Here is a 12006-nt window from a genome sequence, read left to right as displayed (position 1 = left end):
AGACACATACTTCCTCCAGATACGGTGATAATGTTTCGCTGTCACCTCCTTCCTAGCCTTTATCATAGTAGGAATGACCTCATCCGGAATGCCCTTTCCACTTAGGATCCGGCGTTCAACCGCCATGCCGTCAAACGCAGCCGCGGTAAGTCTTGGAACAGACAGGGCCCCTGTTGCAACAGGTCTTCTCTGAGAGGAAGAGGCCACGGATCTTCTGTGAGCATTTCCTGCAGATCCGGATACCAGGCCCTTCTAGGCCAATCTGGAACAATGAGAATTGTCTGTACTCCTTTTCGTCTGATGATTCTCAATATTTTTGAGATGAGAGGAAGAGGAGGGAACACATAGACCGACTGAAACACCCACTGTGTCACCAGGGCGTCCACAGCTACCACCTGAGGGTCCCTTGACCTTGCACAATACCTCGGAAGCTTCTTGTTGAGGCGTGACGCCATCATGTCTATTTGAGGCAGTCCCCACTGACTTGCAATCTCTGTAAAGCAGGGCTGGCCAAACCGGTCCTCGAGATCTACCAACAGTTCATGTTTTCCAGACCTCCTGGAGATCTGTAGAATAGTCAGTTAGGAATGAATGCAGCACATCTTAATTAGTAATGACTACACCTGTGAACTAGCTAGGTGGTCTAGAAAATGTGAACTGTTGGTAGATCTTGAGGACTGGTTTGGCCAGCTCTGCTGTAAAGACTTCCTCATGAAGTCCCCACTCTCCTGGATGGAGATCGTGTCTGCTGAGGAAGTCTGCTTCCCAGTTGTCCACTCCCGGAATGAAGACTGCTGTCAGAGCGCTTACATGATTTTCCGCCCAGCAAAGAATTCTGGTTTCTTCTGCCATTGCCACTCTGCTCTTTGTTCCGCCTTGGCGGTTTACATGAGCCACTGCTGTGACGTTGTCTGACTGAATCAGAACCGGTAGGTCACGAAGAACATTCTCCGCTTGACGCAGGCCGTTGTATATGGCCCTCAATTCCAGTACGTTGATGTGTAGACAAGCCTCCTGGCTTGACCACAGTCCCTGGAAGTTTCTTCCCTGTGTGACTGCTCCCCATCCTCGGAGGCTCGCGTCCGTGGTCACCAGAACCCAGTATTGAATGCCGAACTTGCGACCCTCTAGAAGGTGAGCACTCTGCAGCCACCACAAGAGAGATACCCTGGCCCTGGGGGACAGGCTGATCATCTGATGAATATGTAGATGTGACCCGGACCACTTGTCCAGAAGGTCCCACTGAAAGGTCCTCGCATAGAACCTGCCGTAGGGAATGGCCTCGTAAGACGCCACCATCTTTCCCAGAACTCGAGTGCATTGATGGACCGACACCCTTTTTGGCTTTAACAGGTCTCTGACCAAGTTCTGGAGTTCCTGGGCCTTTTCCAACGGGAGAAAAACCTTTTTTTTGTTCCGTGTCCAGAATCATGCCTAAGAAAGGCAATCGGGTCGTTGGAACCAACTGTGACTTTGGTAGATTGAGAATCCAGCCGTGCTGCTGCAACACCCTCAGGGAGAGTGATACGCTGTTCAGCAACTGTTCTCTCGATCTCGCTTTTATCAGGAGATCGTCCAAGTATGGGATAATTGTGACTCCCTGCTTGCGCAAGAGCACCATCATTTCTGCCATTACCTTGGTAAAAATCCTCGGGGCCGTGGAAAGCCCAAACGGCAATGTCTGAAATTGGTAATGACAGTCCTGTACAGCAAATCTCAGGAACGCCTGATGAGGAGGATATATGGGGACATGAAGGTATGCATCTTTTATGTCCAGGGACACCATATAATCCCCCCCCTCCAGGCTGGCGATGACCGCTCTGAGTGATTCCCCCTTGAATTTGAACCTTTTCAAGTATAGGTTTAAGGATTTTAAATTCAGAATGGGTCTGACCAAACCGTCCGGTTGCGGGACCACAAACAGGGTTGAGTAGTACCCCGTCCCCTGTTGAAGCAGGGGAACTTTGACCACCACTTGTTGAAGACACAGTTTTTGAATTGTATTTAAAACTACCTCCCTCTCTGGGGAAGTAGCTGGTAGGGCAGATTTGAAAATCCGGCGAGGAGGCACCTCTTCGAATTCCAGCTTGTAACCCTGGGAAACAATGTCTATTGCCCAGGGATCCACCTGTGATTGAACCCAGACGTGGCTGAAAAGTCGAAGATGTGCCCCCACTGGTGCGGACTCCCTCAGCGGAGCCCCAGCGTCATGCGGTGGATTTTGTAGAAGCTGGGGAGGACTTCTGTTCATGGGAACTAGCTGTAGTTGGCAGCTTTTTTCCTCTGCCCTTACCTCTGGCGAGAAAGGAAAATCCCCGTACTCTTTTGGATTTATGCGACCGAAAGGACTGCATCTGATAATGTGGCGTTTTCTTTGGCTGTGAGGAAACATAAGGTAAAAAGGTGGATTTACCTGCAATAGCTATAGAAACCAGGTCCGTGAGACCTTCCCCAAATAAGTCCTCACCCTTGTAAGGCAAAACCTCCATATGCCTCTTTGAGTCGGCATCACCCGTCCATTGGCGGGTCCACAGGGCTCGCCTAGCAGAAATCGCCATGGTGTTGGCTCTGGAACCCAGTAGGACAACGTCTCTCTGAGCATCTCTCATATATAGGACAGCATCCTTAATATGACCCAAGGTCAATAAAATGGTATCCTTATCCAGTGTCTCAATTTCCGCAGACAAGGTTTCTGTCCACGCTGCTACAGCGCTACAAACCCAAGCCGACGCTATCGCCGGTCTGAGTAATGTACCAGTATGCGTGTAAATCGACTCCAAGGTAGTCTCCTGCCTGCGATCAGCAGGATCCTTGAGGGTTGCGGTATCTTGAGATGGCAGCGCCAGCTTTTTGGATATGCGCGTCAACGCTTTGTCCACCCTGGGGGAGGATTCCCACCGTATCCTGTCCTTAGCCGGGAAAGGATACGCCATAAGAATCCTTTTGGGAATCTGCAGTTTCTTGTCTGGAGTTTCCCAAGCCCTTTCAAACAACTCATTTAGCTCATGTGAAGGGGGGAAAGTAACCTCAGGTTTCTTTTCTTTAAACATGTGGACCCTCGTGTCAGGTACAGAGGGGTCGTCTGTGATATGCAACACTTCTTTTATTGCAATAATCATATAATGAATACTTTTCGCCAATTTTGGCTGCAACCTCGCATCATCGTAGTCGACACTGGAGTCAGAATCCGTGTCGGTATCAGTGTATACTACTTGGGATAGTGGGCGCTTCTGAGACCCAGAAGGGCCCTGTGACATAGTGAAAGGCAGGGATTGACTCCCTGTACTTTCCCTGGACTCCGCTTTGTCCAACCTTTTGTGTAATAAATTCACATTTGCATTTAAAACATTCCACATATCCACCCAATCCGGTGTCGGCGTTGCCGACGGAGACACCACACTCATTTGCTCCACCTCCTCCCTAGAAGAGCCTTCCGCTTCAGACATGCCGACACACACGTACCGACACCCCACACACTCAGGGAAATTTCTAATCTGGAGACAGGTCCACAACAAGGCCCTTTGGAGAGACAGAGAGAGAGAGTATGCCAGCACACACCCAGCGCCAATGACCCTGTGAGGAGGACGGCGGCGCGACTCTGGGACGAACGGCTAGGGTGAGACCTGCGTTCCGATCCCTCTGGAGCTAATGGTGTCCAGTAGCCTAAGAAGCAGAGCCTATCACTGATGTAGGCCTGCTTCTCTCTCCTCAGTCCCACGACGCAGGGAGCCTGTTGCCAGCAGGACTCCCTGAAAATAAAAAAACTAACAAAATTCTTTTTTACAGAGAAGCTCAGGAGAGCTCCCCTGAAAGCACCCAGTCTCCTCTGGGCACAGGATCTAACAGAAGTTTTGGAGTAGGGGCATAGAGGGAGGAGGCAGTGCACACCCATTCTAAAGTTTCTTTATAGTGCCCATGTCTCCTGCAGAGCCCGTCTATTCCCCATGGTCCTTACGGAGTCCCCAGCATCCTCTAGGACGTAAGTGAAAACAAGATTTTCGGAGGCTTTATTTAATATGTGAGATGTCTAACACAGTACAATAGTCTTTAGTGGTCTTGCTCACCACTTCAAGTAAGTCCTATAGCATAAATTGCAATATAAAAGTCACTACTGTGTGAAGTTCTGTTACACTTTGTTCTCCACACCAGGTTTGTTATGGTCCCATCTCTTCATCCCGATTGGACGCTGCTTCTGTTCTGCATTCATGCGCATGGAACAGTCACAATGACACTCATCTTGCTGTTTGTGCCCAAGGTAAATCATAATAAGTGTGTTCATACATTTATGTAGGAGATACTCTGTCGCCAGATCCCAATGTAAGCGGCTATGTTAGTTCTTGCATGCAGGAGGTCCTCCAAGAGAAGAGATAGCAGCTGAGGTATATGAAGATGAACTGGACTTGAGACGTTCTCGATCCAATCTAAATAGCAGTATCACATCAGCTTGGAGTGAGCACAGCTTGGACCCCGATGACATCAGGGTAAGACAGACTCAAACAAATTTGTCTCAAATCAGGGTCGGAGTTTTGTAAATAAAACAAAAGATGGTGTGAGTAGAACACAGAACAAAAGTATTAGGGCAATTATATAGCTTAATGAATGCCATTACCAAATTACTGTATCGTACTGTTACCCAGCCTACTCCTTCACAGTATACAAGTACAAGTGATTCCACCTACTGTTGAAACCCATGTCCTAACGTTTACCCAACCCACTGAGCTGACATAGCAGCATTAATGAGTCAATGACACCAAATATCAACCTTAGCCCTAACTTTTACCTTATCACTTAGCTCCAGATATCGGCCTGTGCCACACATTTCTTCTCCACCAATGAGCAAACATAATAGATTATGCACCAACAGTATGGTCAGGACCGATTCTAGACCTTGTGGCGCCCAGGGCAAAAGTTTCCTTTGCCCCTTCCCCCCCAGGCAAATCAGGGTTCGTGCACGCCTACGGTGCGCATAAAAAATAGGGGTGTGGCTTCATAGGGAAGGGGCATGGCCACAGTTATGCCCCCAGTAGCTGTGCCCTCAGTAGTTGTGCCCCCTGTAGCTTTATCCCCTGTAGCTGTGCCCTCAGTAGTTTTGACCCCAGTAGCTGTGCCCCCTGTAGTTTTGCCCCCTGGAGCTGTGCCCTCAGTAGTTGTGCCCCCGGTAGCTTTACCCCCTGTAGCTGTGCCCTCAGTAGTTTTGCCCCCAGTAATTTTTCTCCCAGTAGCTGTGCCCCCTGTAGTTTTGCCCCCTGTAGTTTTGCCCCCTGTAGTTTTGCCCCCAGTAGCTGTGCCCCCAGAAGTTTTGCCCTCAGTATCTGTGCCCTCAGTAGTTTTACCCCCTGTAGCTGTGCCCTCAGTAGTTGTGCCCCCTGTAGCTGTGCCCTCAGTAGTTGTGCCCCCAGTAGTTTTTCCCTCAGTAGATGTGCACCCCTGTAGTTATGCCCCTAGTAGCGGCGCTTACAAAAAAAAGTAATTAGAAAAAATAATACTCACCAGCCCCGCTCCTGTTTCCCAAACGCTGCTGCTGTCTTCCGTCTCTGGCCGCTGCTCTTCGGCTCTATGGGAGAGAAGTCATGACATCTCTCCCACAGCGTCGCACAGACACTAGAGGTCAATTATGACCTCTAGCGTCTGCGTCCGCTCCCACAATGCTGTGTGGTGCATTGCAGCATGTGGGAGGGTCAGGTGGCAGCCCCCTTAGTGCCCTCAGGACTGCGGCGCCCCGGGCAAAAAGCCTGATTGCCCATGGCAAGAGCCGCTCCTGAGTATGGCACCAGTGATTCCACTTACCAAGCAAAGTCACATTGTATACCAGCATCACTGACCTCATATTATCTCTGCCTCACTTTTAAGAGCAGTATAAACCCTTACAGACCAACTTGTGTCACATAGAATACCAGCATCTGTGAGCCCTGTAAACCAGCCGGCGCATCACAGTATACCAGCACCATTGACTCTTACATAAAAACCTGTGCATAATAGTATACTAGCATCAACACACCCACATACCAACTTGTGTCCCATCTGTATGCCAGCATCAATGATCCTCATATATCAGCCTGAACCCTATAGTATACCATCCCCAATGACCTCAAAATCTACCTTGTGCCCTATACGGTACTGAGTATTATTATTATTTACAGGGGTTAAAGTGAGCCGGAATGGGGCGGAACCGCGTTTGACAGGCAGAGGAGGTCACGGGGTGGGAGGGGGCGTGCAAACGGCATTAGAACGCCTTTGGCGGGACGCGGTCTGGACAACGCAGGCATGCAATGCTTTTAACCCGTGCGGGGGGGGGGGGCAGAGCCAGACATAAGGGGCGTCTCCCCGCATGTCAGAGAAACTGATCGTAGTTGTGCTAAATTTACCATATATATGAACTAAATTACCCCCCTAGTTTTTAACTGTTGATAAGTAAGAAGTACCCCCACAAAAATAAGTTATTCTATATGTTCTGTTAATCTGAATTCCCTACCATATGATTGGACAGACAAACACACACACATACACGCACACATACACACAATAATTTAACACAAAAATCAGGAAAATGGGAATAGAGCCTGGCCTGTTGGTCGGCATTATGACTGCTGGCATTCTGAGCACTCGAGATTCCGGTGTCGGCATGGTGACCTCCGGGATCCCGAGCAGTGGGTTAAGAGGAGGAAAAATCAATGCATTGATCAATGCACTGATATTACTATGTAACCTGCTGGTGCTAGGAAGCAAGACATCCCTGTATGTCAGCACATGTGGGTTGCTTTGCTATTGCGCTGGTTGTCACAAAAAATATTTTCTGTCACAAATCACAGGCATAATTACTAAAATCACATTTGCTGGGCAAACACAGATAATGTATAAGACGATTCTAATGAAAAACTATCTTTGTTATGCTAATAAAGATTCCAATATATACGATACACTGGAATGTCCATGATTTATTAACTTAAAAATGTAACATTCTTGTCTGCAGGATGAGCTGAAGAAGCTTTATGCCCAATTGGAAGTTCACAAAACCAAAAAAATGACCTTAAACAATCCTCACCTGCAAAAGAAACGTAGTTCTCGCCGTGGTCTTGGCCGTTCCATTATTCGGCGCATCACAGAAATCCCCGATTCTGTGACAAAGCAATGTGGACGTGAGGAACGGGAAGGATCACCTGGCTCCATCGGTGGGCAAAGGAGAAGACAACAGGACAGTAGTAGTGTTAAACTACGTGAGGAGTCTCTGAGGCAGAGGGTTCTTTCCTTAAGAAAATCACATAGTACATATGACCATATGCAAGAAACTAAGGATACTGGTTCCACATCTCCACGATTGGAGAGCTCAGCAAGGGACGCCTCCTTACGAGACTCCTTAATGAGACGGAATCTTGCCAGGAATGTATCTCTGCGTTCACGTGGAGATTCTCTTCGTCAGGCCCCTTTGGTCTGTAAATCTCTTAGTGCCCATAATCTGTTATCTGACAAGAAGCCATTGAGTTTGCATCCAGGTACTCTACAGAAATCCCATAGCATGATGGGAAGTGCTAGAGGGAAGGGACCGCTAACAGACTTCCCGACAGAACGAACCATGGAAGGAAGCCGAAACCCTTTATTAGGTGGCAGCTTTGACAAAGCAGAAGTGTGCCCCTGGGAGGTGCAAGAGCTCCCACTACCATCTGAAAATCGGTCTCAGAAACATGTCACCTATGCACCAGGGAAAAGCAGCAGTCTAGACAGCTCCCATGAATCAGGAAAGCCACATGTTTCACGAGTAAAGAAGGGCGAAGTTGGAGGCAAGCATCACAGTTTAGGTAGTAGTGAAGAACCCAGGAGTCCAGAGGAGCAACATCAGCAATGTGGACAACCAAAGAATGAAAATGAGGGCTCTTCACTCACAATTAGGCCAGGGACTGCAAAAAGTATTGAGGGTATGTTAACCAAAGAATTAGGCTCAGAGCCTATAGTTGCAGTTGTGAAGAAACCAGAGACATTAGAATGCACAAGACCACTAAACAAGAGTACACTAAAAAGTCTGGTTCTTGCAGTCAGAGCATTTAAAGGAACCACTGTGGGAAAAGAGCACAAAGAAAGGATGAGGCAGTCTGTGGAGGAAACAGTGGATGCCAAAAAACAGCTCCTTGAAGAGGTTTGTCCTTGGGAGACAGAATCTAATTCTAAGTTGGACAACAAGGTAAAGCTTCCAGCCTTGAACTTGGCGGACAATAAGGAACCATTTTGCTCCTCCCCACAGTTAGAGACATACATACACAACAATAAGGAACAGGAGGAGAAACAGTCTACACCCAAAACTGCCAAACATACTTCAGTCAGCAGGTTAGAAAGAATGAGCCAGCTAAAAGAGACAGTCTGCCCCTGGGAAAGTATGGAGGGGCCTAGAGGTGTCCCACACAAATCAAATAGTGTGGAGAGTAGAAGAAGTGAAATATGCCCATGGGAGAGCATAGACAGTGAAGGCCCAGGAGGTCCTCTCAGTCAGTCTGGGAGCAATCTTTCCTTCCACAGTCCTCCTGCAGAAGATAAAAAAGTACATAATGATAATGTATGGGTGGGTGAAGACAAAAGCATCCGATTAGAGATCTGTCCCTGGGAAGAAAAAGATGTAGGGCAATCAAAAAGTGAAATTTGTCCATGGGAAACAGGTCGAGTAGAAGAAGCGGAAACAGGATTTAGTGGGCGCAATCTGGCAATGAAGCTTGAAGTACTGGGTAGGCAAAGAGATGCAGTGTGTCCTTGGGAGAGTGAGGAGTCTGGAGGCTCTCCTGGTGCACTCAGCCAGTCACAGAGCAAGACATTTGATGGGTGTCCAGTTCAGTCTAAAACCTCTGATAGCTTGGATTTGGAAGTCCGAAAGGAAGAGATATGCCCTTGGGAAAGCCTAGATTCTGAAGGGACTCCTGCAACCATGAGTCAGTCCCAAAGCCACAGCTGGGAACCTCCTTCCAAGGGGCAAGAAGAAACTGCTACCTGGGAGCGATCCCAGACCAGCAAGCCATCTAAGTGTCACTTGCACAAGTCACAAAGCAAGCAAGATTCCTTGTGTAGCTGGTCAAGTGAAGAGTTTCGACCACTAACCAAAGTCTTGAGCAAGAGTGAAGGTCATATTGGTGATCTATTTACATCAGGAACTACTACAAAGTATTATAGGCGTTGCCATTACTCTCTAGTGGAAAGAACCAAGAGATATTGTGATGAGCAGGACAGAAGTGTGAAACACACACTGGGTTCAAACAATGTAGATACTACAGGGGTTAAAAACTCAAGCAAACTGTCCGAGATCTGTCCCTGGGAAGTGCAGGATGAGCCTCTAGAAGGCAGTGACAACCAGGTTCCAACCAGCAGCGCTGAGGTGTGTCCATGGGATTTTCAGTAATATTAAACAATAGGGGACCCACATCAACTCAAGAATAAACACTGCGGAAGATTGTGGATGTGGAGATTACAATTCGAAATATGTTTTTTTTTGGAGTGGGAGGTGTACTGAAAATGAGAATGAGTAAGATGCTTATGACAGGTTTTGTTGTTCAAAATTGTATATGGAGGTGGAATGGATACTATTACTATTAACTTTCCTGATTTCAAGACACATTTACATGATCAGCAAATTAACTTTGTTCTATACAGATAAAAACAAAGTTGTGTGATAAAAACTATCCTTTGTCTGTGCCCAGTTCTGAAAAATAAACACTCCTTTTCTTTGCTTGTTTTGTAGCGTTTACATACTGTACTTAAATGAACTATAAGAGAAAATAATAAAGAAAAAAATAGAAACACAAGTCCCCTTCTGAATAGATATTGACTGAACTTTAAATACATTTCTTGAATAAATAACACTTTCAAAAATATTTTCCATTTTTCTGTCCATTAGGGTCTAATGAAAATTCAGTTCTACTAGACATAGCTATAACTTCCTCTAGTTTAAGGACCATACTCCATTTTGACATGACTTAATGGATACATATGTTCCAGTCTTCTATCCTTAGACTCACATATTTTCAGCTGTGTTCATCCCTTAAAGATTCTGGGCGGTATCATAAGATAAGTGCCGGCTTACTGTGCTAGCAGGATAGCTCAGGGGGAATCCTTTAGCTGCGGTAACTTACCGAAGCTAATAGGATCCCGCCCTAAATCTCTAATTATTGGATAAACTGCTTTATTGAAATACAGATATTTGTTCAGTTATTCATATTGATCTTGCAACATTTGTTTATGTATATATTTTAATTAACTATCCGTATGATCAAATCAAAATTTCTGGGTGCTTCCCAATTTACCCAGACTCTTCCTTAAACAGTGGTTCTTAACTTGAAGTTATAAAAAGAGGATGGTTGTTAAACAGAATGGTTTGTCGCAAACATGGAATATATTACCAGCCTCCAACGCAATACAGTACAAAAATTCCACTCCATCTGGCTTCCCTGGTACCGGCACCATGACCACCCCCTCCGAGGATTGAACTAAGTACGGGTTCCAATCTATAACTATTGTCCTCCCCCCTAACCCCCTCACCCCCCTCTCTTCCCTTTTTTTTTTCTCTTCTTTTCTCTTTCGCTTACTCCTCCCCTCATTTACATAGTATCTGAGGTTGAAAAAAGACAATTGTCCATCGAGTTCAACCTATTTGTGGTCTCCTATGCATGATGATTTGACTAAAATTTCTGACTGATGCTGCTGTCAGCCGTTGCATTTTATCCCTATTTATAGTAACTATAATGCATGACTATGCACCATACCCCTGGATATCCTTATCCATTAGGAAATTATCTAGCCCATTCTTAAAGGTGTTGACAGATTCCGCCATTACAACTCCCTCAGGCAGGGAATTCCAAACACGTATTGTCCTTACCGTGAAAAAGCCTTTACGCCGTATTGTGCGGAATCTCCTCTCCTCTAATCTGAGCGAGTGTCCACGAGTCCTCTGTGTTGATCTAACCAAAAACAGGTCCCGCGCAAGCTCTGTGTATTGTCCCCTTATATATTTGTAGATGTTGATCATATCCCCTCTTAGTCTCCGCTTTTCCAATGTAAACATGCCTAGTCTTTCAAGCCTTTCCTTGTATTCCATTGTCTCCATGCCCTTAATTAGTTTGGTCGCCCTCCTCCGACCCATAGGAGGACCTCCCTTTCTTCTTCACCTGATTCCTCTCTCTAGTTCTTCCCTTTCCACTTGCTCTACCTCTCTGTCTTGCTAAATACTTATCGTCTCCATTATCGCTCGGAACCTTATGAGCTCATGCCTCTTCCTGATGTTATATCTCTCTTTTCTCTAAAAATGTCTTACTATTTATATTCTCAATCTCTAGACGTAACATTAATATGCTATATGCTCTTCCCCTTCTATTACTTCTTTGGAGAAATTTGATTCATTTGTATTCATACTGGCCTCCCAGCCACATGTTTATTGAATATATCTCTGTCATTTTACTTTATGCTGCACTGTATACTTCTCCCTCTCAATAAAAAACTACATGATAAAAAAAAAAAAAAAAGGATGGTTGTACAGTGCCAGGAAATCTAAACAATAAAATTATTAGCATACAGTTTAATAAAGATGCATTAAAAATGTATAGTATTTATTGATAAAATATCAATGATATATATATATATATATATATATATATATCTATCTCAAAACACAATTATACCTAATTACTGCGCTGGTGCGGCAGCCCTCTAATTCGATCCTCTCAATCACTTTAACTGGTTACCAACTAAAAATTGACCAAATGATTATGGCTTTACACAATTTATTAAAAGCAAAGTATTGCCCAATCTAGACAAAGGTAACCCTTTTTCACAATTACAGATCGCAATATATGTCAAATGTACAATAGTGTAGGGTTTCTTTTCTCCCTGTCTTCAACCCTGACGCGTTTCGTCCTTCGTGGACTTCTTCAGAGGGATGGTCAACACAGCAAATGGTCAGTCCATGAAGCAACCATATATGAATTCAATGGGTTGAAACACTCAAATGCTCAAAAATGTTGAACACTTTAGACTAAATTA

General features: G+C 45.6%; 1 protein-coding gene across 1 annotated transcript in view; it reads left to right on the top strand.

Moving 5' to 3' along the window:
- The window catches only part of GPR179 (G protein-coupled receptor 179), a 152934-nt gene extending 143234 nt beyond the window's left edge, over positions 1-9700 (top strand). The window contains exons 9-11 of the mRNA XM_063959656.1: positions 4150-4255; positions 4335-4481; positions 6971-9700. Coding sequence (XP_063815726.1) covers positions 4150-4255; positions 4335-4481; positions 6971-9373 — 2656 coding nt within the window. The 3' untranslated portion in view covers positions 9374-9700. The remainder of the gene's footprint in view (positions 1-4149; positions 4256-4334; positions 4482-6970) is intronic.
- The last annotated feature ends 2306 nt before the right edge of the window (positions 9701-12006 follow it).

Source organism: Pseudophryne corroboree, chromosome 3, assembly GCF_028390025.1.
Source record: "Pseudophryne corroboree isolate aPseCor3 chromosome 3, aPseCor3.hap2, whole genome shotgun sequence".
Classification (NCBI taxonomy): domain Eukaryota; kingdom Metazoa; phylum Chordata; class Amphibia; order Anura; family Myobatrachidae; genus Pseudophryne; species Pseudophryne corroboree.
This window is presented reverse-complemented; position numbering and strand designations above follow the sequence as displayed.